The 27,621-nt window shown below is 47.2% G+C and overlaps 2 protein-coding genes across 2 annotated transcripts; one reads left to right on the top strand and one right to left on the bottom strand.

Moving 5' to 3' along the window:
- LOC120835961 (pantetheinase-like) lies at positions 1-27,605 on the bottom strand. Its single transcript, XM_040213144.3, has 6 exons — positions 27,151-27,605; positions 23,773-23,956; positions 6,520-6,812; positions 3,362-3,769; positions 2,487-2,712; positions 1-548 (listed from the first exon to the last, which is right to left on the bottom strand). The coding sequence occupies exons 2-6, from the start codon at positions 23,950-23,952 to the stop codon at positions 255-257; spliced, it is 1,401 nt and encodes a 466-aa protein (XP_040069078.1). The 5' UTR covers positions 23,953-23,956; positions 27,151-27,605; the 3' UTR covers positions 1-254.
- On the top strand, positions 10,731-20,117 carry LOC8028959 (damage-control phosphatase ARMT1). Its single transcript, XM_029981415.4, has 4 exons — positions 10,731-11,166; positions 13,652-14,011; positions 15,462-15,723; positions 18,987-20,117. The coding sequence occupies exons 1-4, from the start codon at positions 10,799-10,801 to the stop codon at positions 19,524-19,526; spliced, it is 1,530 nt and encodes a 509-aa protein (XP_029837275.3). The 5' UTR covers positions 10,731-10,798; the 3' UTR covers positions 19,527-20,117.
- Positions 27,606-27,621: the final 16 nt, after the last annotated feature.

A 27,621-nucleotide genomic window follows, 5' to 3' on the forward strand; every position in this document is an offset into this window, starting at 1 on the left:
TGCCATCCACTGCAACTTCCTTTATTTTCGTGGGCTCGATATTTCAGAAGTTTCAGAAAGCATGGGTTTTGGAAATGTTTTGTGGGCACAAAATCTGGCAAGACCAATCTTTCGCACTCTTTTTCAAGTAACTTCTAATTCATTTTCACAATTTTTTACTCCTATATACGTGAGTTCCGCTTGAGGTGTCAAAATTCACTAGAGCGGAAACTGCTGAGCAGACCAGTACAGTCGGTAAAAAGTTTGACGCCCGGTCACAGAGTGCGGTCCTCGTCGTAGAGGCGGGCGGTGAGTGTGGCATAGAGCAGGGGCTTCCTGGACGGGTTCCCTTCGTCCATGGTGAGCGTGGTATAGTTCCCGGTGGTGGTCTCGACCTTCCAGTGCCGCTTGGGCGTCAACTCGAGCTCGGTGGAAGCAAGCAGCGGGAACACCTCGGCCGTCTGGAACTGGGCCTCCAGAGAGAACTTGGTGAACACGGTGCTCGACCTGGTGCCGAACTCGAGGCACTCCTTGAGTTCGGGCTTCTTGCAGACGGCCACGATGCACTTCTGCAAGGAGAAGGGGGCAGAGACGCACAACTGTGGGACAGTTTCGTAAAAGGCTCAATCGATCTCGCAAACGCAGAGGAAACGTGGAATGCACGGGCGTGAGCTGCACACGGAGTGTATGGTTTGCGACATGTGCGGCGTTTAAGGCTGGTTAACGCGGCACCGTTTTCTTGCGTTGTGAAGCTTATGGACGATTATGTCGAGATACTTCGCTGGCACATCCGTGCTTTGTACGAAGCAAGCATGTGCCTGTGACTGGTGGTCATTTCACGACGTATGTGTATGCAAGCTCCATAACGCAAGAAAAAGGTGCTTCGTGAAGCAGCCCTTCGAATGCCTTTGGAAAGCATTAAAGAGACGGCCAATGTTTTGCCTTTACTTTGTATTTGGGGTTTTTAAGGGGGAAGGGGGGGGGTATTTCTTTTCATAAATTTGCCGCTTCTTAATGGCCATCTTCGACGTCGGAGAAGAAAAATTGGCGTCAGTCTGGGCTTTGTCAAAGAAGACTGGACATGGGGGCGGGATTTCCCGACTCCCGAGGAACACACGCACGATCTGAATGCTCGGAAAGCATCCCTCCACCAATAAGAGAAGGAAATAAAACGAGGGGACTGGTTCTTGTAAAAAAATTGAGCAGTCCTGCGTTAATCCACGGTATAGTCGCAGTGTTAGCTGCGAGACGTGACGGTGAAGTCGTTGGGCATCGGCGTCGCATTCACGCATTATGAACAAAAGCGTTCGAAGCAAAATGAACACCTAACCATATTGTTCTAACCGCTTTTTTTTTTTTCCTTTTCTGTTCCGGAGCACGTGAGAGTGTGACTCCCGGCATGAGCTCTTGACATTGACAGTGCTACAACAGTACATGTTATTGGCTTTATTTTTTCCACAGGTTGCAAGCAGTCTGCATCAAGTGCTACAAAAACCCCAAGTTTAAAGCGGGCTGTTAATACTGTGGCGTACCCTCGGGGTAATGCCTTCGCTTTGCACGCAGCAAACCCAGGTTCGCCCTTGCCAGGCCCTTGGGCTATCTTTCTCGAGGATTTGGCAACATTGATGACGGACACCCTACATCACCAATGACACCTACAACAACGGGCGTCGTTTCCTGTGATGGGAAGAGCCCATAACAGCCATCGCTGTAAAATAGAAGCAGCCTTGCAGACACTCTGGTGTTGTCTCGGCCAGCACAGCACAAGCGGTAGTTACTTGCCTGCAAAGCTTGGGTTCTTCCCATTCAAGAACTCCCATTCGGTGTTTGTCGGTGCGTAGCGAAAACGCGGAACCCTATTACTTTCTTTCACCTTAAGTCCAGGTGCAGCCAATGCTACAAGCTGGTGGGAACGATTGAGCGGCGTCCAAAGCGCACCATCGTGGTGTTTGTCGCGTTTCAATACGAGTACTAGCCATCGTCTGAACCAATCATACACAGAAAAGGTTCAGCGATTTGCAGATTTGACGCTGCTTGATTGGACTTAGCTGGACTGTATCACAACTTAAGGTACGAAATATACAGTCGCGAATAGGGTTCTGCATTTTCGGGAGACCCAGGTAAGCACCAGTAAGTACACCGCGAGCTGGTTTTATCAAAATCCGGGAAGACCGGAAATCCACGAATTGTGGCCGTCCTTGTACAAGTTTGCGTTCACTAGGAACAGCTCCCGCAAAACTCCTCATGACGCTGCACCTCAATTCAGGCAACGCGCACCTTGTGTCGTTTCCTTTTATTGGTAGAGGGATGTTTTTCAAACGTTTGGGTCCCTCGCACATCCCACGAAGGTTGAGGAATCGCATGCTCGTATCCCGTTTTTTTCAGTGTGGGCACCGACAGACGTCGCCGCTTTATCCAACAGCAAAATTCGACACCAAAAGACAACCTCAAATTTGAAGAAAGACCAACTTCGAAAACCGGAAAGCCCCGTTACGAGCCAGACCCACCTGCACTCTGAGGGCCCAGCGGTTCTGGATGTGGTCGTAGCCGTCGTAAGCGAACAGGTAGAACTGGTCGCGGATCATGTCTGTCTCGAAGCGTGCCCTGCAGCAGAAGTTCCCGTGGCACACCCGGTACTTTCCGCTGGGGTTCCACAGGGCCAGGCTGATGTAGGGCCGGTTCTTGAGGTTCAAGTGCACTCGCTTGGGGGGAGCAATCTCGTCACCGTGGTACCTGCACGACAGTCGGCGTCCGGTCGCTGTGAAGTTTGCCAACCACGCCTGGAACGCGTCTTTGACCAGCGTGTTTAGGGTCCTATCTCACCCTGTGTCCCACCCATACGTTTGTAGCGGTCCCAAAGTGGCAACAAATGATGTCGCAGAAGCCAGCAGTTTCACATTGTTAGACATTACTACCCTGGCTGTTGGCTATAGAAGACCCGGCAAAAAGTACAAGCGAATGCGAGTGTCGCCGTCGTCGCGGAGTCCCAACGCCCGGCTGCCGAAGCTTCATAGATGGAACAGCGAGGGGCACATCTGGCGCGCCCTGGCGGAGGACCAAGAATTAATTTCGACCGCCTGGGGATCTCTCGACGTGCAACCGAAATCTCAACTAAACGGCGTCCTCTCTGCAACGGGCCTCCGTCGGAATGCGGGTACCTCAGCCAGGTTCGAACCCGCTGCCCAGGGATCCGTAGGCCGGCGCTTTGTCACGGTGCCACCAAGGTGGCTCCCGTACGCCGTCAAGCTGGAGAGTGACCCGCAGCAGAACGGGCATTAGCCACGTCTGCCATCGCTGTTGTGCACCGCCAGGATCGCACCCAGCGACAACATAACACATGACAACATGACACATGCTAAAAGCGGTGCCTGGTCCGGCCCACCTGGGGTTCACGGGCGTCTCGTCGAGGCTCGCTACGAGCAGCTTGGCCTTCCCGTCGGGGCTGTATGTGTAGTTGAGTGGGCCCCGGATGCCCGCGTAGATGCCGCTGCCCAGGGAGCCCACCGCCTTTTTCTGGATGTTGGCTGCGAGCAGCGGCACCCCATGGCGCAGGGACCAGGCCTGCTGCTCAGCAACCGCGTACAGGCTGGGCAGCTCGTCGAACCACCAGGTGCTCGCGATGGCCAGGGTCACATTGTGGTGAGTCACCAGCTCCGAGGCCTCCCGGAACAACACGTCGAAGCATATGAACATGCCGGCGCGCACGCCGAAGTCTGTCTCGAACACGGCGAACTCCGGGGGGTCAGGGCTGCTCATGAAGGGCTCCACGAACAGGTGGTTCTTGTGGTACCTGCGGCAAGGATGGCGCACGTCGCCGCGACGTTCTTGAACCAGGGGCGATATAGCCTTACCCGTGAATATAGATACCCATCAATAGAGAGTTTCTTTAGATCGTTCCGATACCTCCGATAACGATACGGTGCATGCAGAAAGGCGTCAAGTTTACTCACCAACTTTTTAATTATAAATAATAAAAATGACTGCAATTAGAAAATCGCTAAATAAGTCAATTTCAGGAAAACTTAAAGTGTGAAGCATGGGAGTGTGCCAAAATATCCAGTTGAGCAGCAGGCGCAAAGCTGACAATGCGAAAATGCGAGTGACAAGAATATCTTTTTTGTTTTCGAATCGCTAGCCGTGTTACTGCTGCGCATGACTGGGTCCTTGTGAAAATTAAGTCATTTACCACGCATACCGTAAGATGCCGCAACAGCGCCCACTATTAACATTTCCCAAACTTGAGAGTTATACAAAATATACATTAAGTGCCCGATATGACCGGATAAGTGCCCATGTGAAGATTAACCCAATTTTCAGTCAAAGTGGGCTGAGCGCTCCCCCGGTATATCACGGTAGTAATGTGCAAATAGTGGATTTTTAGTTCAAAGCAAATTAAAACTAAATAGTGGGTTTGGCCGAATATTTTCTAATCAAGTATCAAATAGTTTCTCCAAGCCCTTCGCTACTGTTGGCACCATGCCTAAATGGAAACCCAGCTTACTCATGAAGGTTGTTCCCAAGCTTCCCATCGTCCATTTTTAAGCCAAGTTAATTTTAATTAATCTATCTATATTTATATGAACTGTGGCTTTAGAAAGTTTAATGCCTACATTGTGATGGCCAAAAACGACGAATTTGACGTAAAACGAAACCTACAGAGATGCCCAGCTATACCTAATCGAGGGGACTTATAAACCTTGCTAAATGCAAATATCTTCTCTTCAATCTCAAAGTAAGAAGGAGAAAAAAAATCTCAAATGACGAGCGCAAGTTGTCCTTTGCCTAACATACACTCTTGCAAAATAGCCAAAGTTAAATTTTTTTTAAAAATTTTACTGCAATACAGGTATAAACATTTACAAAGTTTCCGTTTCTTTTTAAATACACCAGGCAAGCGCGTGCACCATCCTGCTTTGAAAGTGTGCTTTTTTCCCATGTATGAAACTGCAACATTTGTACCTTTTAAAATGTTGATTTCGGCGGGTTAGTCCCATTGATCGCGCTTCTTACAGAGCAACTTCGTTCATCTTAAAGCAAATATTTAATAACGTATTATTTGAATATTTGCACAACACTAGTACAGAGATTAGTGTTGTCATATATACAGGTAAAGGGTCACATTTTCTCGTCGACACTTTTCCAAAAATTATTTAGAGGGTGTGCGAGGTATTGGGGAACAGCTTCAGGGTGCGTAACTTCTCCCACTCTTACTACAACTGTCTAGATGCTTGACTTCGTCTTTGACTACATCTATGTCATCTATCTGGTGTATCAATTTCAAAATTGCTAAACCGGTCTTGCACAAGAAATGAAAAGGCATGCCGTCCTGATTGCATTGGCCGCTGACCACAATGGTTTAGATATTGCCACTTTCTTGTACCTGTCAAGGTCCTTCGTTTTCAAGGTCAGAAAATTACTTTCAGATTCTGACGGGAACATTGCACCTTTGGCTTAGGGGAAAAGCATTTTCAGCAGTCGGACGTCATCAGGACGGCAGAGTCCATCCAGCAAGTGCAGGATATTATGAACGACGACCCCAGCAAGTCAATGAGGGCCTTTGCTAATCAGCTCTAGGTGGCGAAGTTTACTATCAGGCTCGTGGTGCATGAGAGCCTTAGATACCAGTCATGATAAGGAGAGGGCGGTCTATGCTCCGAAGAAACCAAGAAAACCATATTATCCTGTTCAAGCGCTTGTTGAAAAATCTCAAGCACCCCTACAAACCGGACGTGCTTTGGTTTTTTTATGACAAAAACAACTTTGACCAAGATCAAAAGGTCAACCATAGGAATGAAAGGTGGCTCTGTGCGAGCCCTGATGAGGTTCCTACAGTCATGCGGACAAAGTTCCTGTCATCTGTGATGGTCCTAGCTGTTGCGAGCATCAAGGGTCATGTCATGCCGCTGCATTTCCTCCAACAGGGCCTTATGATCAACCCGAAGGCCTACATAGAGACCCTGGGTACTGTAGTAAAACCTTGGATAGAAGAGGTGGCCAGAGGAGGCCACACATTTTTCAACAAAACTCTGCTCAATACCACACAGCCCATGCAACCCAAGATTAGCTGACTGACAACCTCCATGACTACATCACGCCCAACATGCAGACGCCTAACTCTCCAGATGTAAGCCCCCTGGACTACGTCTGGGGCGTTGTCGAAAGAGAGAGAGAGAGAGAGATCAACAAGCAGCCTTACAACACCAAGAATGTCATTGAGGGCTGCCATATTGGATGCTTTGGCCAACATCAAAGAAGACTATTTGGTCGGGGCATGTAGCCATTTTCGAAACCGCACTGAGTCTGTTATTGCTGCTGAAGGTAGTTTTATCAAATGAAATATAAGAACATGAATAGAAAACAGTATCGACATACCGAATTCTCTGCAAATATATTAATATTTCTTTGAAACATATTTTTTTGTTTTGCTGAATCCACCGTTATGTTTTCAAACACCTCGCACACACCCTGTATTTAAGTTAAAACAAGATCAAGACAAACCCCTGATGTTTCACATCTTTAGTCCTTCGTGGGAATGCCTACCTCGATACCAGGGTCCCGTTGCGGTCAAAGGCCACATTGGTGTTGTAGAAGATGGTCTTCTCAGGGCAGGGTTGGCGAGTGCAGGGCTTCTTGTCTATCAGGTTGGCCACCACATACATCTGGTTCTCCTTTGCCATGCAGCTGAGATTGGTCAACACCGGAAGGTGGTCCTTCCTGTCGACGCAGGGCACTGCTCCGGCGTCAGGCACGTCCTCGGCTGTGGTGTTCACGTCAGCCCACTTGGAGAAGCTGAACATGATGCCGTCTTCCGGAAACACGATCATGTCCGCTTTCTGCACAAAGAATGAGACGGTTGGAAGTGACAAGGGTAATGTCAGCAGGCAAGCTGTACTCATTTTCACATCAAGAACCAACAAACTTAGATCCTCACAGAGCATTACTAGCTTCCCTTTATAAGGTGACTTAAGGGACGGTACAATGGTTTTTGTAACTTCAGTGAATACAGCTTAGAATTAATCATGATGTTCACAACCTACAAAACATATCCATGCAACAATAGTTGCAGAAAGAATGAGAGAAAAAGAATTTACCTTCCAGACAAGCTGTGCTAGTAGCTCAATGGGAATAGTATCCAACCACCAGCACACTGACCCAGGTTCGAGCCCCGCCGAGGTTCAAAGTTTATAAATGAACTTTATATGAAGTCACACCTTGTTAATACAGACCCCGCTGATGAAGGTACCTCGCTATATAAACACCATTTTCGGGGAAAAACTAAGTAAATACATGCATCTTTGTCTCATTATAATGGACAACTCGCACTATGGACGCCTTTTTGGGGGGAACTGACGTGTCCGTATTAACTAGACAGGACTTTATAACCTTAATGTGTGTAACGCTCCCAGCGTGTCACTCGGTCACGACAATTTTCTCAAAGAAAACAATCCATGAAACACATTCTGCATTAAAACGAGCAGCAGTGATCACCAATCCCCTCAACTTGAAGTCAGAACAAGTGGCCATATGATGTGGTGCTGTCGTTTGTATGTTGCCAACGTTAATCATGGCAACACACTCAAATTGGCAAAGTAGGGGGCACGCGCTGAGTTCAAAACAATGCTTATAAGGTTTGTCTATTCTCACTGCAGCGGTTGGACATGAGTCACAACCCGAATGTCAAAGCACCGATTGTCACGAGCTCAAATCAAGTGTTCACACAGAGCTTGTGTCTAATCTACAAGTCACTTTTGAATATCGTCACCAGGCAATCTTCACGACTATGTCAACACTGCCATTTCTGTCGCCAAGTTTCGCAAAGAAGAGACTAAGAGAAATCCACTTTTATCTTTGAACTTGCACCACCACAAAGAAATTTCTTGATCAGCGGCGTTGCGTGCAAGCATACATGAGTCACACTAGTGCCAGTAAGCTTGTTTAATGTGAAAAGAGTAAACTGTCTCTTTAGCATTTACTAAAGGGGTTCGGCATTTAGAACGCCTTTGCTTGTGTTCGCCCGAAACCACTAGTCTGTCGAAGGCATTACACACCGCACCGGACGGATCCATGAAAAGGTGTTACAACTCTATTTAAGCACCGGTTCAGCCGCTATATAGCGGCAACCGACTTCCTGTCGCCGTCTTTCCCGGCACTCTCTATAGTTTTGCAGTCGCATCCAACGCCCCTCTCTCTTAACCCTGCTACACCCACCCTTGCCCTTCCTGTGCCTTTTTGGTGCTGCCCCTGAGGCTGGAGCAGTGTTTCACACTGCTTTGACTTCGGGAATGACGTTTTTTGGGTGTTTTCCGCTCTTTGCCACCCGAGTCCAGCTTTTGTACTGCCGTGCAGCTACCGATATTCGCCACGTCATAACTCCAAGAATATTTTTCTTCTCTTCTAGTATTGAACAATATTTATTTGGCCTATATGAGCAATGGGTTTTAAACCTCCAATTGAAGAAAAATAAAATGAATAATGTTTTTATTTCCAGTGTACTTGCTTTGAAGGGGACTTGTGCTCATACTAACAAAACAGGACCATACTTAAATAGCATAAAATACAAAACGCGTATGCAGGGAAATTTGCGGTCTACTATTTCAACAATCATTGTCCACCGGTATACTTCCAGACGACTGTAATATAGGGAAGGTCGTTCCTGTTTTCAAAAACGGAGATCGCCACCTCGCAGAGAACTACCGCCCCATCTCTTTAACTAGTCTTGTGTGCAAAGTACTTGAACATATAATTCTTTCACATGTTGCATTGTATCTTGAGTCTAACAATTTTTTTTTATAAACATCAGTATGGTTTTCGTAAAGGCCTTTCCTGCGAAGCACAACTGCTTGAATTCACCCATGACCTACATCTTAACATGAACTCTAACTCTCAAACCGATGCAATATTTCTGGACTTTTCTAAAGCATTCAACCGCATCTCCCACTGTCGCCTTTTGTCTAAGCTTTCGTCACTTAATCTTGATTCTTTAACCCTCTCATGGATTCGCAACTTTCTGTTGTTTCGCTCTCAGTATACTGTCTGTGGTGATTTTCAGTCTGACACTACTAATGTAACCTCTGGCGTTCCGCAAGGCAGCGTCTTGGGTCTTTTGTTATTTCTTATCTACATAAACGACCTCCCAAATGCATTGTTTTCTAATGTGCGTTTGTTTGTGGATGACTGTGTCTTGTACAGAAAAATAAACACTCCAGATGACCACATACTGCTTCAGCATGATCTTGATTGCGTTAACAACTGGTGCGAAGAATGGCTAATGACACTAAATAAATCCAAATGCCAAATAATGAATTTCACTCACAAACAATCTCTTTCACAGTTCCCATACACATTAGGCACTTCGTCTCTTAGCGTATGTTCATCCTACAAGTATCTTGGTGTCCATTTTACATCTAACCTTTCATGGGTCACCCATATTAACTCTGTGACCGCTGACGCATCTAGAACGCTCGGTTATAATAAACGTAACTTAAAGGCGGCCCCAAACCATCTCCGCAAACTCGTTTACGAAACATATGTCCGTCCTAAACTTGAATATGATGCCGCGATTTGGAGCCCTCAACAGAAATACCTAACCATGCACATTGAAAAAGTCCAGACTCGAGCAGCACGCTTTATAACATCCTAAAACATCAATGTTCCCTGCCATTGCTCGAAGTGCGTCGAAACATTTTTACTCTGTGCCTAATTCACAAGTTCTATTATAACAATCGTTTTTCAAGCGTTACTTTCCTTAAACCCCCTAATAGATCATCTCATCGAACCACTAACAGAAAAAGTTTTCTACACCTCACTGGGTCAACCAACACGTTTATTAACTCAGTTGTACCACGTGGCATCCGCGCATGGAATGACCTTCCCGAATCCATAGTCACCATTGCCGAGACTACACTGCTCCGTGCTAAACTTGAATCTTATTTTCTAACCAATGCGCTTCCGCTTAATTTTGTTTCTGTGTAACTTGATAACTTTTTATATCAGTCCAGTGTTTTTTGTTATTGTTTTTTTTCTCTAAATTTGTGCTTAGCTGGGTTTTCACTGTATGCTGTGCCTACATGACAACTTTGTGTGAGACTGTATGTGCGTTTGTTCTATTTTCTTTTCTGAATTTATGTGTATAATACCCCCCTTACTTATGCTCTGGAAAAGAGCCTGTAAGGTATTGTGAATAGATAAATAAATATCTCTTTTTAAATTTCGTTTTGAGCAGGCATGTAGAAACTTCTGGGATAAAAAGACAAATCTGAGGTTGTGCGTCACGACGCAACCAAGTAATGAAACCGAAAGGATGGTGAGGAATTTAAACTTTCACGCTAATGACTTCGCACCTTATACAGTTTATCACGAGCCCATGCTTTATTGCATGAAAGTTTTTGTTGGTTAATTGGCTACTCACCTGGCTTTTAATTGTCCAATGTGCTGTCGAGTAATCAGTCTGCTTCCAAATGCATGCATCCCCCAATACTCAGCATTCACATTTAGTCGGCAAGTCTCTAGAACCAATTTGAACGAATCCTTGCCCTACTTTAAATTACCTGCTAGGCGCTGAATACACCACCCTTTTATTTTCGTAGCTTTAGGACGAATAAACCTCCGCAAACTAGAAAACGCAACAGCAAGCGGCAGCCGCGCCAAAACAGAAACCGAAACGCCTCCTGAAAACCGGAGGCGGCACTCAGCAAAATGCGGCACTCAGCAAAATGCCACATCCCGTTGGCTACAACTCGTTGTTGGCTGGCCACCGTCGGCTTGTCCTCGCTCAGCTATCGACAGCCCAACAATCAGCGACATCGCGTCGACCTTGAACATGGCGTCCACCGCCGCAGCTGATTCGGATCCTGCGTCCCGAAACCCCGCTCCGGAAAAGCCGACATCTCGACTCAAATCCGCCGACTCGGGATCTACCAGCGCTTTGGAACAGAATACCCCGAAATCGCCTATCCAAGCAGCCTCGGCAGACACGCCGGACGGAGAGTCGACCGATGTCTCGACGCCCGGAACGCCCGGGCCCTCGGTGCTGCCGCCTCCGCTGTGCGCCAAGTACGAAGACAGCTTCGCGTACAAGACCGTCCGAGAGAGGCTGCCGGTCATCCTGACCCGGGTGATAGACGCGCTGTTCCGGGACCGCATGGCGATCGAGCGTCGCCAGGGCAGCGAAGCCCGCGAGCAGTCCAGGCAAGTGCACGGGCCCCGAGCAAAACATCGAAAAAGCACCGCTAACGTTTCCAGTCGGTGGCCGAGTGGGCTAGCGCCGCACACCAGCTCGGAGCACGTGGAGCGAAAACTCGCGCTGCAGAATCCAGTGATCCTGGGTTTAATCCCCACCCCTACCCGATTCGATCTGATTAAGCACCGTACCGGCGTGCGGTTGTGTATCACTAATGCATGGTGCACGTTAAAGAGAGACTTTAACGAAATTTGAAATATACCCGTCGTGTTCAGAAATAAGCTGAATATAATCCACAATATCCGTAAATGACAGTCGCACGTTTGTATTTCGAGCCCGATGACTGTATTTTTCGTTATAAACGGCCCACTGTGGCAAGCGCTTGGAGAGCAGGCAGCGGAGAGCACGTCACGGCGCAATTGTGACGTAAATTGTCTCGGGACGAGCAAAGCTGCGGGCGAGGCTGACGTCGACAGGGTGTCCTAGCTGTTCCAGGCTCCAGCGGCCGAAGCACGCCAGCGATCTGGCCATCCACCGCAACTAACCCCAAAGCTGCTTTTGTATAAATTTGGAGTGACGAGGTAATCTTCTATAATCTTGTAGCGGGACTATAGCAACGTCTGGGACACACAAAAGACAGTCCCGGTGAGAGGGGAGTTCCTCCTTCCCCTCTTCTTATCTGTTGGCCCCAGACCTGGCGGGATGACTTCACGTTCAAGGCATGTATAGTTCTAGGCCAGACAGGCATCGTTGCTACCTGTCAAGGTTCCTAGACTGGCAGTACAAATGAAGCTTTAGCGACATCCACCAGGTGCTCTTTGCTAATCGTTTTAAAACTCCTCTTTGTGTCTTCTTCAACAAGAGATTGGTGTGTTTGATCTGATACTGCTCCCTCGAACATGAATAGACCAAGCAATAAGTGCCGACATTTCGTTGTAGCATCCCTTTAAGGGTGCCAGGCTAGTGGTTGTACTGCACTGGCTAAATTGCTCATCCAGAGCTGAGAGACCAGTTGCCCGTCGAGGCAGGCTTAGTTCAGACTGTATGAACATTTGCAATGCCCACAGTGCTTTTGCAACGTGATTCCACACTACCAAGATTGCCGGTTTTGGGAAACATACATGTTTTGCACCTGACATCATCCCATCAGCTTTCCGGCCACCACCAGACAAGAGGGCAAGGAGGAACTCCCCTCTCACCGGGACACTCTTTTGTGTGTCCCAGACGTCACTATTCTCCCTTCAGAAGATTGTAGAGGATTAACCCGCAACTCAAAATTCGTACAAAAGCAGCTGCCCCCTATTCCTATTCCGTGGTGGTGGGAAATGAAAGATGTGACGTCAATGCAAAGCATGTATAAGTGTGAGCTTGTGCAATGTAGTAATGTATAAATATAACGACTGTAGTGTAGTGAACTACACACACACCTTACTATATTGCCTCCAGCATTTGGAAAAATTTGTAAATTTCCACACACAAAAATAACAAGGTGTGGTAACCTTTTTGCCAAGCTTGTCCATTGTTGCCGTTCCTCCGGAACTTTCTTCTCTTAGTATCAACCTTACAAAAGCAGGACTCGACCACATCATACTCGGGGCGATTGCAAGTATTGTCCCCTACTCAACAAAGTAGCCACACTTAATTTTTCATGTACCGCAGAGAATGCTAAGAACCAATGAAGCCCACCCAATGCCGTGCAAGCGTCACATGATCTTCGACGGAGGCAAAGGCGGGACGCCTAGTCACGTGATATGTTCACAGCATTGGGTTAGCAAAGATGGCTCGTATAGTTTGCTGCAATCCGTCGTAAGGTGAAACATAATACAGGTGATATTAACCGGCAGGCCATTGTCGAGTCCAAGGCTGCCGAGCGCAAGCCGACAACAAGCTTCTTTGGTGCATCCGCAGCATGCATTACCAACACCATCGAGACTGCCGGTCTTAGCAGCCCATAAGTGCAAGCTCGTTTCGGGCATGGGCCGTGAACGGCACACGATGAATAACCCCTATAGGTGGTATTCGCTGGACGCCATATTTGAGTATGGTGCTTGCAGCGTACAGAGCAAGCCCCCACTTATCTTCCGGGATAAACTACAATCTCAATTGTGTGCAATGCATGTTTGCATAAACGTCATGGAAGCTCATTGTAAGCTCGCACTCAGTAGCAACATCCCCACATATGGCCGCCAGTAAATATTGCCTACGCGGAGTGCAAGTTTGTCTGCTTCTTGCACAGGGGTTGCAATGATGTCTGAATGCAGAGTTCTTATTGGCTGATTGAAAAAAATAGTGGGCAGACTTCAAGGCATCTAGCGCTGAGGTCTACCCACTATCCTTTCAATCCAAGCCAATCGGAGCTCGGTGTCATTCTGATATCGCCAGAACTCCTGTGCAAGAAGCAGACGACTTGCTCTCCGCATAGCGATGGACCGACTGCACTCTCTGCATTCTTTTCAAACATCTCCCCGTCTCTCGCACCTCCGCGCATTCCAGGCAGGTGGTGGGACGCCTGTCCAAGTTGCGCAGCGACATGATGACCAACAAGCCCCTGGCCCGCATCACAGATGATTATGCCGACGCGGCGCTTTGGAACCGGGCGTTCGAGGAGTGGAGCGAATTGGAGCCGCCACGCTGGTTCCAGGCCCCCTGGCTGTACGTGGAGTGCTACCTGTACCGGCGCATCTTTGAGGCCTTCCAGTTGACCACCCTGCTGCGAGACTACGACCCCTTCGCCCAGCAGAAACGGGAGGCCCTGTTCGAGTCCCTGAGTGCCATCCGCAGCCTCACCGACTTCGCGCGCAAGAACGCCCATTCCAGGGCCAGCCTGGAGACCATCAGGCCCGTGGCATTGAGGTCTGCCTGCTGCTGGTTCCGTAAGAACTGACAAGGTGTGAATGGCGGGGAGAAACTTCAGTTGTTCCGCCTCTAGCACGAGCTGCCTACCTTTGAGGACGCTTCGCCGTCTCGTGCACCTTGAGCGCACGTGCGCAGCGCAGTCAGAGCACGGCAAAAGGCGTGGAGCGTGTGCTGGAGGCCGGATGTTCAAGAGACACACCCTGCCGTTCTCACTTTGTCAGTGACTATAGAAGCCATAGGTTCTCAGACTGAGTTCTAAACACCCCAAGAGCTTCCCCGAGTTCCCTTGGGCGTAGGGTCCCGTTCGAAAGGTTCACTACTGCTGTCACATCGTTTTCTAGCGTTGGAGCCGCGCATCCAGTTGTCTCATAGTTATAGAAATCGGAGCCAAAGAGTGCTAGAAAAAAACTGAGTGTTTTCCCTGTTATGGACATAATTTTATAGAAGTAGACATACTACAAAAATGTTACCTCCCATGGAATACACTTTTGAGCTCTTTCTATGGCATCTGCCAATACATTTAGTTTGCATAAATGTGCTTGCGAGAGATGTTTTCTATATTCTATATGCGTCGGTTGGCGAAAATTCTACCCCACTGTATAAAAATGAAAAAGCGAGACGCTTTTTCATTTTTATACAGTGGGGATTTTTATACAGTGGGGACGAAAAGCGAGAGCGAAGAGCTCCAGAAAATTATGAGTTTTTAAGCTCAACTGAATAGCACTGGAGCTTTTCTTTCTGCCTCAAGAAAATGGAACAGAAAGCCCCCCCCTCCCTCTCTCCATCTTCTACTGTGAGGATTACGTTCACTCCACTCATCGGTTTCCCAAGCTGCAACATTTTCTTAACCGTCCCTGTACTGCTCTGCTGCAGTTCCTGCTGCTGCAAACTGCTCTCACAATTTAAGTACTGCAGTTCTGCTGCAGTTTGTCCCACGCAGTCTTTTTTATGCTGCAGCCTGTTCTGCAGCCAGGGGGTCAAAGGAAACTGAAGCAGACACGAGATGGTACTCTGCAACAATGGCGACCCTATCGTCTGCTCTCCTTTTAATGCGAAAGCATTAACTGGTCTCATGGAGCGAGCTGACGTCATCAGTTGCAAGCGCAAAAACGGCAGATAGTTTCCGCGCGCCAACGGGGCTCCCATTGGCCGCTGGCCCATGGCCTCCGAGATCCCGAAGCGCTCGCAGCTAGTACGCAGCAGACGACAAAGGGAGCGGACGAGCGGCTTACATGCTTTTGCATTCACAACTTATAAGACATGGTTAGGTGTACCTCGAGCTTTTTTCATCGGCATTTTCACAACCGACCGCCGCAATCGTGACAGCAGGGCACACCGGCTCCTGCGACGTAATCTGTTGCCCTTTTAGACCGCTTTCGACGCATAGTTGCGACGAGACTGCATGCAGAATTTGTCGTCCGACCCTCCCTTCCCGCCGCCCCTGCAGGCTCATCGAGGTGTCCCTGTGGGGCAACCGCTGCGACCTGTCCCTCTCAGGCGGGGCCGCGTCCAACCCCTCGGGCGGGGCTCTGCAGGAGACACAGTCCCTGCGCGCCAAGATCCTCTGCAACCAGCTGACGCGCTTGTGGGCACACCTGGGCCGCATGCGTAACCGGGCGAGCGGCGGCATCCCTACCCAGCTGCACCTGGTCATGGACAACGCGGGCTATGAGATGGTCACGGACCTCTGCCTGCTGGACTACCTCCAGGTGGGACGGGCCTTGTCGAGCTCGAAAGAAAACTAGACTGTGGAGGACGTGCTCTGCGCCTTCCTGCCCTGCACGCGCACGTGTGCTCCGGCTGCACGAGATGCCAAAGTATTGTTGGGAGGTGGGAGGCTTGAACTGAAAGGTGGAACAACTAAAGCCTCCACCTTGCCATTCTCTTCCTTGTCGGCACCTGTACCTGGACAAAAATGTGTGCCACAAGAAGCACTTTCCTCGAATTTAGGCTGTCCAGGATTTGCCCAATATATTTAGGTTGTGAGACGCAATTCGTGTATCGCAAGGCTTTCTATTTGGTGCGTCTATTTCGGAGTTACTTTCAAAATGTAAATACTATGATAAAGAAACGTGACCCTGCCAGAGAACTCAACGGCAAACCGCACTTCGTCAAATCGCCAGATCGGTGTCATGAAACGCGAAACTGCGCGTTGGAAGTGTGTTTTTATGTAAAAACATCTTGGACCGGGGCATGAGAGTAAATTCATGAAACTGATGTGATGAAAATGTAAAATGCAAGTCCTACGTCTCGAGCTGCAAGCACGAGTAGCCATGAATGGTGTTGGGGAAGGGCTGCGATCTCTAATTCGGGGGGGGGGCTAAAGGGGCGGTGCAACAATTTGCGAACTTCGGCTAATTAATTGCGGGAATTGATCCCAGCCACATATAAAACGAAGGACCGAAAACTATTCTTTCCTGCTTGCCCTAGTTTTCATTAAAAAAATAAAAGAAATTGGTATCTCTGGCACCCCTCAACTCAACATTGAAGCGGCACCAGCTCGCCTGTGACCTCATTCGGAGTGGCGTTGGTTTCCGGTTGGGTGCTTCTGGCTTCCGTTTCCCCAGCGCTCGCTGGCTCGCCAGGCTCGCCGCTCTCCCATCGATTCCCGACCAACATGGCGGCATGGGCGGACGGCCTGAGCGACGTCGAGCACAAGATGCTTGCGTATAGTAAGCCAGTTGGACTTGTGCGGCGGGCAGTCGACGCGGGGGGCAGTCGAAGTTGAGGTCGAGACACCACAGGAACAATAACGATACTATGGACCACGACCAACGCACTCCGTCGAGCGAGGGAAAGACAAAACGTCCGGGTTGCTCGTGTAGCCGCCGTAGGCGCCTCGGGCGTCGACGGATGACGGCAATGGTAGGTTTGGTTGACTTGCGGTAGATGGCGCTACAAATCTTTTAGCGGCAATATTAGGCTTTTGAAGCGTTTCTGCATGCCTAAACAACAAGATTTTTTTTAACTTAACTTTAAATCAAGCTTACAATTTCCTAACACTATCACTTACAAAAACCACTCCGAATGACGTCAGACCACAGGTTCCATTTGCGGCCACCATGTGGCCGCAGGTTGGGAAAAAAAGTGTTCTTTATTTTGCGATTATGCAGCGAAATAGAGGTATATTGGGGTATGGTGGCACTTTTTCTTTCACTTATGCTGAAGTAAACAATATAAAAAATACAAGCTGCACATTCTTTCAGTGTTAAAATCATTGCACCGCCCCTTTAAAGGGACAGGGTACTTATGCATGCAGATGTTTTTATTTTGACATAACTTATGAGGGCCCAACTACCCAGAACACAATATGCGGTTCAAAATTTGTATTCTTTGCACCCGAAAACCACCGGTCGAGAATTGGCCAATTTCAGGCGTGCTCACTCTCTTTTTTGTGTTCACGTGCCGTTCAGACTGATGCGTACCAAATATGTTCAAAGTCGTGGGTCAACAAGCGCGAGACACATGGACGGCAGAATCGTCCGATCCGACAGTACGAACGCCGCACGCAACAGTTTGAGACACACGCTTCCGAACTTGCATGCGTCACGACTATCCGTTCGGCTCCGCCCAGGAGATCCAAGCACTCCAGCGGAGGTCCGCGTTCACAGATCTTTGGTCCTAGATTAACGGTTTCGCTCACACGAGCGAAGTTAGAAGCTCGTTCTCGTTAGCGCGTGCATTCTATGCCAAAGCCATATTTCTCGAATGGGTCAGCGGGATCCACGCTTCCGGCTTCCCCTCGCCGTTCGCTTCGTCCCGCCAGACTCAGTGCATCATCATGACGTTCGCGCTAGCTGTGCTGTCATTGGCTGGACGCATCCGACAATCCGTCTGCCGTGCGAAACTATCTGGCGCGTTGGATGCACGTCGGATCGCCGATCCGGCGTCTGAAGCGACCAAATTTTTCGGATCAGGCAGTCGCATTGCCGGATCGGACGTCGGATCGGATGGATTTTTCGCGCATGTGTCTCGCGCTTAAGGCACACATTTAGTATTAAAAATAGAAAAGAATATGAACCCCATTTTTTGTGGCTTTCAAGAAGCTGAAAATACATTGAATGAAAAAGATTATTGCAGAGATCACAGGAAATACATGTACACATGTACTTCGTAACTGCGGTTCGTGGTACCAGCCAATCGATCTTCAAGTGCAGAACAGTGAGGGGAAGAGATATAAGTGTGAAACAATCACACGACAAAGGGTTCACACAACGTCCTCGTCCTCGTCTGCTTCACACGGCTCAGAAACGGAGGAACGTAAAAAATCTGGGTAGGGAGCGATAGCCACACGACTTCTGGCAGCTCTTTCCTCCTCTACATTTCTCCCTCCTCCTCGGTACACATCGTCCACATGTCAAGGCCATAAGCCTCCATGCACATGTTTTGGTTTCGAACGGTAGTGTTTTGGCTCTATTAAATATATGTGACTCTGTTAAAAAATATTGATTGGGTAGTCTTCTTAGACCATATAAAACTGCCTGGCCAAAAAACTAAAAAAAGTTTTAGGGGGTGTTAGTCTTGGGGCTTGAAGAATTCTACCGTGCATTAAAATTGATTTCATGGGGGGGAGGCAGGAGCAGATCCTTGCCCCATTTTCGTCACGTGCCCATTACTTTGCTATTTGCTGGCCAATTCTACAGCAGCAATCGATTTGTCTAATTAAACTGCATGTGGTGAACTAAAGCTTCATAAAATGTGACAATTTTTTCTGTTGGGTGAGGTATACAAACCACTGCATACTCCATCAATAATGAATAAGGAGACTTGGGTTTGGACCACGACCCTGCTAACGCTTGTTTTTTTGGCGGCTTTCTATCTTCCATTCTTATTTGGTTGGTATGCTCAATTCATCCACATATTTGGAACATTTGTGTAGAGAACTTGAATAAAAGACCAAAATGACTCTCGACAAATCACTAAACGGTACGCCCCACCCTCGACCGTTTCCACACCGCCTTGGCGGCTCCAGGAGTGCGGCTTCATCTCCCGGGCCTGCCTACACGTCAAGGCCATGCCGTGGTACGTCTCGGACGTCATGCGGCGCGACCTTTACAAGACTTTGCGCCAGCTACGTGACCTGAACCACGAGCCGACGTCTGCCCTGGCCCAGCGCTGCTTGTCCCGGCTCGAGAGCGGCGCCTGGGCCGCGTCCGAGGACCCCTTTTGGACACTGCCGCACGACTACGCCCGCATGGCCGCCCTCGCGCCCGAGCTGTATTGCTCCCTGCAAGAGGCTGACCTGGTGCTTTTCAAGGGCGACCTTAACTACCGCAAGCTGGTGGGCGACCTACGCTGGGAACCCTCCACGCCGTTCGAGGTGGCGCTGCGCGGCTTCCTCCCAACCTTCTTGTGTGCCCTGCGCACCATCAAGGCGGACACAGTTGCCGGTGTGGACGCTGACCTGGCAAGGGAGGTGGCACACCGGTCGCCAGACTGGATGGTCACAGGGGAGTACGCCCTGGTGCAGTGTGCGGGTAGGACTCTGTGGTCGCGCGACAGCGAACCGTGACGTTGAGCCCGTTCCTTCAGAAGCACGCCGACTATGCGCGGGTTGGCTTCCCAAGCTCTTGTGGAGTGTTGTTGACGAAATGCTCAAATGCAAGGTTAAGCGCCAAACACACGAGCGACAAAAACGGGAGTTGCCTGACTGTTACCGTAGCAACCATCGCTTGACGTGGCCCTATGCTACGCTGACGTGCCGTGGTGACGATTGCTATGGCAACCGTCACGCGAAATTCGTAAGGATGTCGCGTGACACGCGACATAAGACATCTTGAAACGTTTTTTGGAGTCATTGTCAAGTGCACGTTTATGTTTCATTCATTCCAAAAGGAGCACAATTTTATGCTCCTTTTGGGTATATATCAAAATTAATACTTTGATTCATGTGGAACAACTTGGTTTATTGTCTCCTCCCGTTAAAAGAGCCACCCACCAATTCATTCTTGCAAACCAAATTAATGAATTGCCTAGAAGTATGGAACACAGAGGCAGCCATCGTCAAGATAGCCAGCCAAAAAGCAAACAATTCTTTTAGCTTTGGGGCTATTCCATATTTATGCTGTTATCGGTATATTAAAGAGTTGATTGTTGTTGCCGACTTTTATATGTGCGTCGACTATCTTCGGAATCCCTCACACTTTAGTTGCCTGCACAGACATTGCTGATCGCAGCATTTACTCGATACCAAAGAAAAAAAAGCCAGTCCGGCTGGGACTGAGTTCTCATCAGCAAAGATAAGGAGAACAAAGGCAAGATAAGTGCCATAATCGAATCTAGGCAATTGTTGGCACTACTTCATTAATAATTGCAGCCTCAATTCTACAAGCTCTGGTCAGAAATACGAGGAATGAATAACGATTACATACTAAATTTCCTAAACGTATCGCCAAATATCCTTCGCCGAGAATGTCCTAAATGTAAGGAAAAGTTTGAACAGCAGCCTTGCCGAACAAAGGTTTGTGGAAGTTTTTCCTCCTTCAAGTGACCTGGCTTGTAGGGAAGGCTTTTCCCCAAAAATTTGTCTAATAAAGCTTCTACTGCTGTTCAAACTTTTCTCTACTACTTTCCTGAAATTCTCTATGGCTAATCGTAAGAGTCAAACCTTTCAGCACATGAAGTAAAAACTTGCACCATGGACTCGAAGATCACGGTTGCATCCCCAACTCGTGTCAGCTTCGATTTCGACTGGTGCCGTACTGTCGTACTTTTGCATCAACACTGCCGCACAGTGAGAGACAATGTCATGCAGTGGTCATAAATTGCTCCTTTTTAACTATGGCAGCTACATCTCACAAGGCAGTCTTCCTACGTTACCACAGTTGATTTTGATCGAAAATCTTTTGCATGTACCCCTCTTCGTAGCAGGACGCAATTTTAAAAGAAATGCAATTTGGCACATTTCTGCGAGACTGGCCATCTTTCAGAATACGGCCAATTCGAGATATGATGCACGACACTGCAATGCACTGTAATATTACTTGATTCTTCTTGGAGCAGCAGCCAACATCTGACCAAGATACTCCCCCTCCCCTTCAGTCTATTTCCGCGTCTCTTACGCATCTTTAGTCGGGACGACATCGCAAGGGCATACTATGCCCTCATCTTGTGGAATGTAAGGACAGCTCGTGCTCTGTGATGCACGACACCTTTGACTTTGATAGCCTTCAGATTATTGGCCGAGGAAAATATAAAATGTTAAAGGTATTCTACCACAGTCGCCGACGGGGTAAGAACAGTGGGGAAGCTCTTTCGAGCGCCGGGCGTCCAGCATGCGCTTGTAGCCTTGCAGAGGTCATTGATAGCTGCATTAGTTAAACTTCCGTCAATCTACACAACATTACGATAGAGTTCCCTAGTACTTGTTGAGTCGGGATTCATGTGGCCTGCGGTCTTTTTTGCTTGCTGCTTTTACTTGTTCTAATTTTTTTTTTGTGTGTTGGCTGTTGCTTGGTTTTTTTTTTCCCAAAATATTTCAGTTGCCTGCCAGTGTGCATCTAATGAGTTCCTTTCACTTGTCTTTGTGTTTCTGTTCACTGTTTAGTTCCTTTTCGCCATGTACCGACTCGCCCACGTCGTCAGTTTAATCAAGTATTTCTTCGGGACAACATTACTGATTGTGACAGACGGCAGGGTTTCAGTGTAAAGGGATAATAAGCAAACACTAATTGGTAAGTGCCCGGCAATGTCGATGTTTAAAAAAATTAATTATAGTAGTTTTTAAGTAATCATCTCGTTAATTATTACTTGATATTCATACTCGCCGTGGTTGATAACGTTATACCGAAAGGATAATTTCCTTACTTTCAGTGCCCGTTTTTTTATAAATTTACTTCATTCGCACGTCGTTAACATTTGTTTTAACTTGTTAAAACTTTCCCTATTTGTTCTGAACACAATTGACTGACTACAATGAGTAGAAGTGAAATAAGTCTAACCAAAAATCACAACTTTGTGTCGCTATGCGCGACTTACAATGACTTGCCACTCGTAAGCATGTTTATCGGTCGTCTCGCAGCAACATTTGCAATTTTTTTTCTCTCCAAAATTGGTGTTTGTGACTTTGTGTCGCTATGCGCGACTTACAATGACTTGCTACTCGTAAGCATGTTTATCGGTCGTCTCGCAGCAACACTTGCAATTTTTTTTCTTTCCAAAATTGGTGTTTGCGACTATGTAGCGTAAATTTATCTTTTGATGATTATCCTATGGGATCATATTTGTTTTTTCTTTCCTATTTTTTTTTATATATTTTCTTTAAATGTTTCTTATAGTATGCCCCTCCGTGTTATGACCCACCGGTGCATTAGAGGTACTTGGACAAGTAAATAAATGCCATATTTTCCAACTTACAAGTCACAATTTTTTTTTTTTTTTAAGTTCTTTTAGTGCAATTTATATGCTTTTTTTTTCTATACTTGTAGGCCTTAAATTTGCTGCGATTTCTCGTTCGTGTTCATTGGCAAGAATATGAAAACTTGCTCTCGCTTGCACATGTACTGCAATCATAATACACATGTGCAGGCTTTTCAATGCAGTTTCGCCATGTCTACCGTACAAATATATAAGTGCGACTTACAAACTTTTTTCTGAAAACACGTTTATAAGGGGGAGCAACCTACACAAAGGTACGACTTATAAACCGGAAAATACGGTGAATGGAACACTCTGTGAAAAAAAAAAGTGAGACAACCAAACAACAGCTTGAAGAAAAATGAGCAAATGAAGGCTTTATCTGACTCAGTCTTGGGCAAAAGATAAATTATGAAACTGGAAGATCCAATATATGAGTCTCTTTGTGCTGTGCATGGTCATTTTTTATCTCACCCAATCTGAGAATTCTGATAAGATATCGGAAATCATAATCAGCGGAGCTTGCTTATGTTTCAACATTACTTCTGAAAATGAAAGGTCCAGCATATGAGTCGATATTACTCTGTGCATGGTTATTTTTATCTCGCCCAATCCAAGAGGAGCAGAACAAAGCACAAGGTGGCTTTCACAGAATTCTGATAAGATAGCAGAAATCATAATCAGTCGGGAGAGATTGCTTATGTTTCAACACTCTACACAAAGGCTCTTTTCTGCGAAATGATAAGAAGAGCAAAATGTGATAACGAGTTGCAAAAAGACTTGCAGTTGCTGCTTATAATTCCACTAAGAACATTCTCAGAAATTTTCAGACAAGTCACCATTTCTGATACTGGCTTTCTGCAATTTTTTATCAATATACAAAAAAACCCAAAGGGATCTTGATAGAAAATCACGGCTTCAGGAACTTAAACAGGTATGCCCGAAGCATACTCAGAACTACCTTGTCCTCACCCTTCTCAAAGTACAAACAAAAAGGTCCCCTTCCCCCTTTGCAGGCAGCACGAAGAGAGAAAGAGAGATTTTCTGCGAGGAATTTGCAGCTTGATTACCGGAACAGTTCGGAGGTAGCACACGAGCAAAGTGAAGTAAAAAGCACCTGGCTCAAACATTCTAGAAGCCAAATGTAATCAAAACTAATATGCAGTTCCTGCACTATAATGCAGCAGAGAAGAGGGGGGGAGTGTTAGCATAAACCACCCACTCCATGCGGAGTAGCACCATTGGTCATGAGTGCCATGGCATTAGACCAACAGCTACACACCGTCACCAACAATCTTTCCCATGGCCTTGCTACGGTGCAACCAACGCGAGCAGGCGAGATATGTGCAGGGTTCGCATATAAAGCTAACGCCTTAAAACGAAGAACGTAAGACCGCACCTACCTCGACAGCAGCCTGTTTTGCAGCCTCTTCGTAGGCGGCGAGGTTCTTGGCAACCACCTCACTCCGTGCCTCGGTCGCCGGGCTCCCCAGCTGGACGTGCTCGAAGACAGCAGCCCTGAAGGCCCACGCCCCACTTGCGAGGACGCAGATCACCAGCTGGCTCAAGAATACTTGCTGCATCGTGCTGGAACGGGGAGCGTTGAGGGTTGTCAAGGTCGGTCACCAACATCGCCTACGGACCTTGTAAACAGTAATGCACATACAAGAAAGCGTTCGGCTCACAGTTAGGAATCAATGGGGGGACACTTTACTCAGGGTCTAGGGACGCTCGGGGAAATTCGGGAGCTTGGGGAACCCACCGCAGTACTATAGGAAATTTCTATGTTTCCCTAGCATTTGAGAACCAGTCATGTGCATCAGTAATACTAGAAACCTGGCAGATGAGAGAACAAAAAAAAAAGGGGACAAGCACTGTAGTCTGTGCAAGGTTAAGAAAAGCAGGACAAGCTCGTCTCACAAAAAATCATCGACCCGTTCGACTTTAGTACAGCGAATGGGGGAGAGGAGGTGAGTGGAGAGGAGAAAACTGTGCCAATTATGATGAGCAAAGAGACTCGTGGAAGAGGCTTGTCTCGCTTTTCTTAATGCTGCAAAAGACCACATACGCTGCCCCAAAATAATGAAATGAATGTTACATTTTTATTACTGCACCATACTTACCCAATTCTAATGCACACACTTTTTTTTTTAGAAAAAAAAAAAAAAAAACACACCTAGAAACTTGTTGCACCTTAGAGTCGGGCACGAAACCGAAATCGAGGGACATGCTGGAATCGCTACCCCAGAGTATGAAAACTGGTTGCACGTTAGAATAGGGTAGATATGATAACTAACCAAATGATTGTGTTCAACTCGTTACGTTATGCTGATGCTAGTGTACACTTCTATGCTAGTGTACACTTCTATGTGCAAGAAAAGATAGAAGAAAGTGCCCCAAAATAGTGCCTAAATTTGTCGTTGGCTTTCGCTGAGGTACCGAGATGTGCTATGGCAAGTTTCTAGCTGAAACTAATTATGCTGGAAATCTAACATCAAATATTTTATTAAAAAAACTTTCCTCGGAGCAACACTTCATTTGGCCAATGTACAATACTAATGGAAAATCTTTTACAAGAAAAAGCATACTAGGAAAAATAAACCAATTGTTGTTTATGAGGAAGTTTGGCTGTTTTTTTCTATTACCTCATTAGGAAACGTGAAGCGCAAGTTTGCCTGGGTTTACTACGGTTGATCAGATAAAATGCACCCGTTCCCTGCTTTAGGGAACGGGTGCATTTTATCGAAGCATGGTTTAGGGAGAGCGGAGCCTCAGTTTAGAGAGATGCTGTTTAAAAAAGGTTTTTCTACTTCGCATGGGGATCACTGGGGGCGCATTAACCCATTCCCCTTGTTGCATTCGTGCCGTTTTGCAGCAGCTTATTACAAAAATTTTAACTCATTTGACCCATCTGTGCACGCCGCTTCGCAGTGACTGAATTCGCTAAAAGGAGGCTCATCGCCATTTTCTCTAAACTGGGTTTCTGTATAAAGCAATTTGATAAACTGGGGTCGATAAAACGGTGTTTGCTAAAACGAGCTTCTCCAAACCGCATGCCTCAGAGCTTGTCTGCTTCTTGCTCAGGGGTTGCAATGATGTCAGAACACCGAGGTCTTATTGGCTGATGGAAAAAAATAGTGGGTAGACCTCGAGGCATCTAGCATTGAGGTCTACCCACTATACTTTCGAGCAAAGCCAATCAGAGCTCGGCATGATTCTGACATCACCGCAACTCCTGCGCTAGAAGCAGATGACTTGCTCTCCGCATAGGGTCCTGTTGAGCCTTATATAAGATGATTAGTGCAACATACAGCTTGGTAGTGGCTAGAAAAGCAATTTTACGAGAGTCAAAACAGTGGTGCAAGCACACGTAAAGAGCTAAAGGGCACAATAACTACTTTTGCAAGAAGTTCTAAAAGATGGGGGAATATGAATTGCGACTATTTCAGAATATGCCATTGAAATCTTTTAATAGGGCTATATATATATAAAACAATTGACACACCAGCTGCATGATTTGAAAGACTACCATTTTCTTTGTCTCCCAATGGACCTTTTCCGAGAAGCGTTCTGCGCACGCGCGAGCGCCCGATGTTAAGCGGCGGAAGTCGGAACGAAAAATCGAGGAAATTCGGAAGGAGGCTGTATATCAGTGAGTAGAACATGTAACTGCAGCATATATATAATTGTGGTACACAAAAAAAGAACGTCGACGGAAAGGAAAACACGACGTTTGGGTGGACGCCACGGATGCCCCTCTTTAAAGTCGCGTTGGGCAGGCGCCGCTGCTCAGAGAGCGAAGAAACTGGTAGCGTAGCTCCCATTATCGATTGGTAGCGCAGGTAGGTCACTTCCTCGATTTTTAGTTCGTGCAGCCACCGCTGGTGCCGTCGGTGTGTGGAAAAGGTCCATTGCAACAGGCGGCAGATCTTTCTAACGAAGAACCCCAAGATGCTGCTTGTGGCATATTGCACTTTCAACTACAGAATGTAGGAATGGAGAATGCGAAGATGTTGTCAGTTTCAGAGGAATGTATACCTAGAGCTGCCACCGAAAAGCAAGGATCCAAGCACTGCTCTGGATAGATGCTGTTCACACATCTTTCACACTGCACTTGACAATGTCAACAGCTATCCTGGCAAGCTTTTCAGGCAGTAACTATACTTCTGAGCCCCTCGCCACCGCTCACACCACCATACTGACTACATCTATGAAAAATCAGCATCCATGATTCCATTCGATACAAATACAACAAAACAAAGCGGGCCCAAATTCTGCTAGGGCAATTAATCACAATTTTGGTGGGATCAATAACCAATGATCATTAAAATGTGCTTCGGTAAAATGGATGCCTCTGGTTTCGGCGCATCCCCAAAAGCAATATTAAGAAAATAGCACTTTTTTTTTTTCTGAATAGTGCATGATGACTTAATTAAATGTAGAGTTTGGTTGTGTCTTCGAATGTGCTAGATAAGAATAGCACATCCCTATCGCACTCAACCTAACATTATTATTGAATTTTATCGATGTGCTAGCCAGTCTTTCATCCGGCCCTGCAAGTCTGTCCCAATACGATGGAGGGAAGTTTACAGTTAAAGTGACATTAGTTCAACAGCCAAACCAGGGCTAACGATATCCCAGTGCCCAACGCTGTGACGTCACGTAACAGGCCGAACCAGAAGCGCGGGATTGGCTGGAGGTCATGACGTCGCTTTCACTGCAGACGAGTAAAAATAACGAGCACGAATAGGGGAGGGCAAAAAGCAAATAGAAAAGCTTACCTTGTTATTCTTTTTTTTCTGCGGTCGCGCGGGAGGTACGGCCGAGCAGTGAGCTCCGCGCACACGAGTACGGAATGAGTCAGCCGGGCGCACTCGTGAGGCGCTTTATAGTGCGCAGGCCTATGATAAGCCGGCAAACCCGCCAAAGCCGGTCTGGGGCAAAACCACGACCTACGGGGCAAGACGAGCTGTCGGCCGTAGATCGCAAACCACACTTATCAATAACAAAAAAGAAAAAAAAAAAAAGAAAAAAAGAATTTTGCTGACCGTTGTTTGCAGGAAGAGATAAACGATGGTTCCGAGTCTTTTCTATGGCACCAGATCAAAAGAGAGCACTGATTTCACGTAGTTTGTGTAGTTTGGAAGCGGTGAGAAACTTTTTTTTCTTGCACGGCCGCCGAACCAACCAAACCAGAGGAGTGCAACTTCCTATACCGCCCATGGAACGCAAATTGGAAAACCCTGGGAGGC

Source organism: Ixodes scapularis, unplaced genomic scaffold (assembly GCF_016920785.2).
Source record: "Ixodes scapularis isolate PalLabHiFi unplaced genomic scaffold, ASM1692078v2 PGA_scaffold5__190_contigs__length_132052651, whole genome shotgun sequence".
Lineage (NCBI taxonomy): Eukaryota > Metazoa > Arthropoda > Arachnida > Ixodida > Ixodidae > Ixodes > Ixodes scapularis.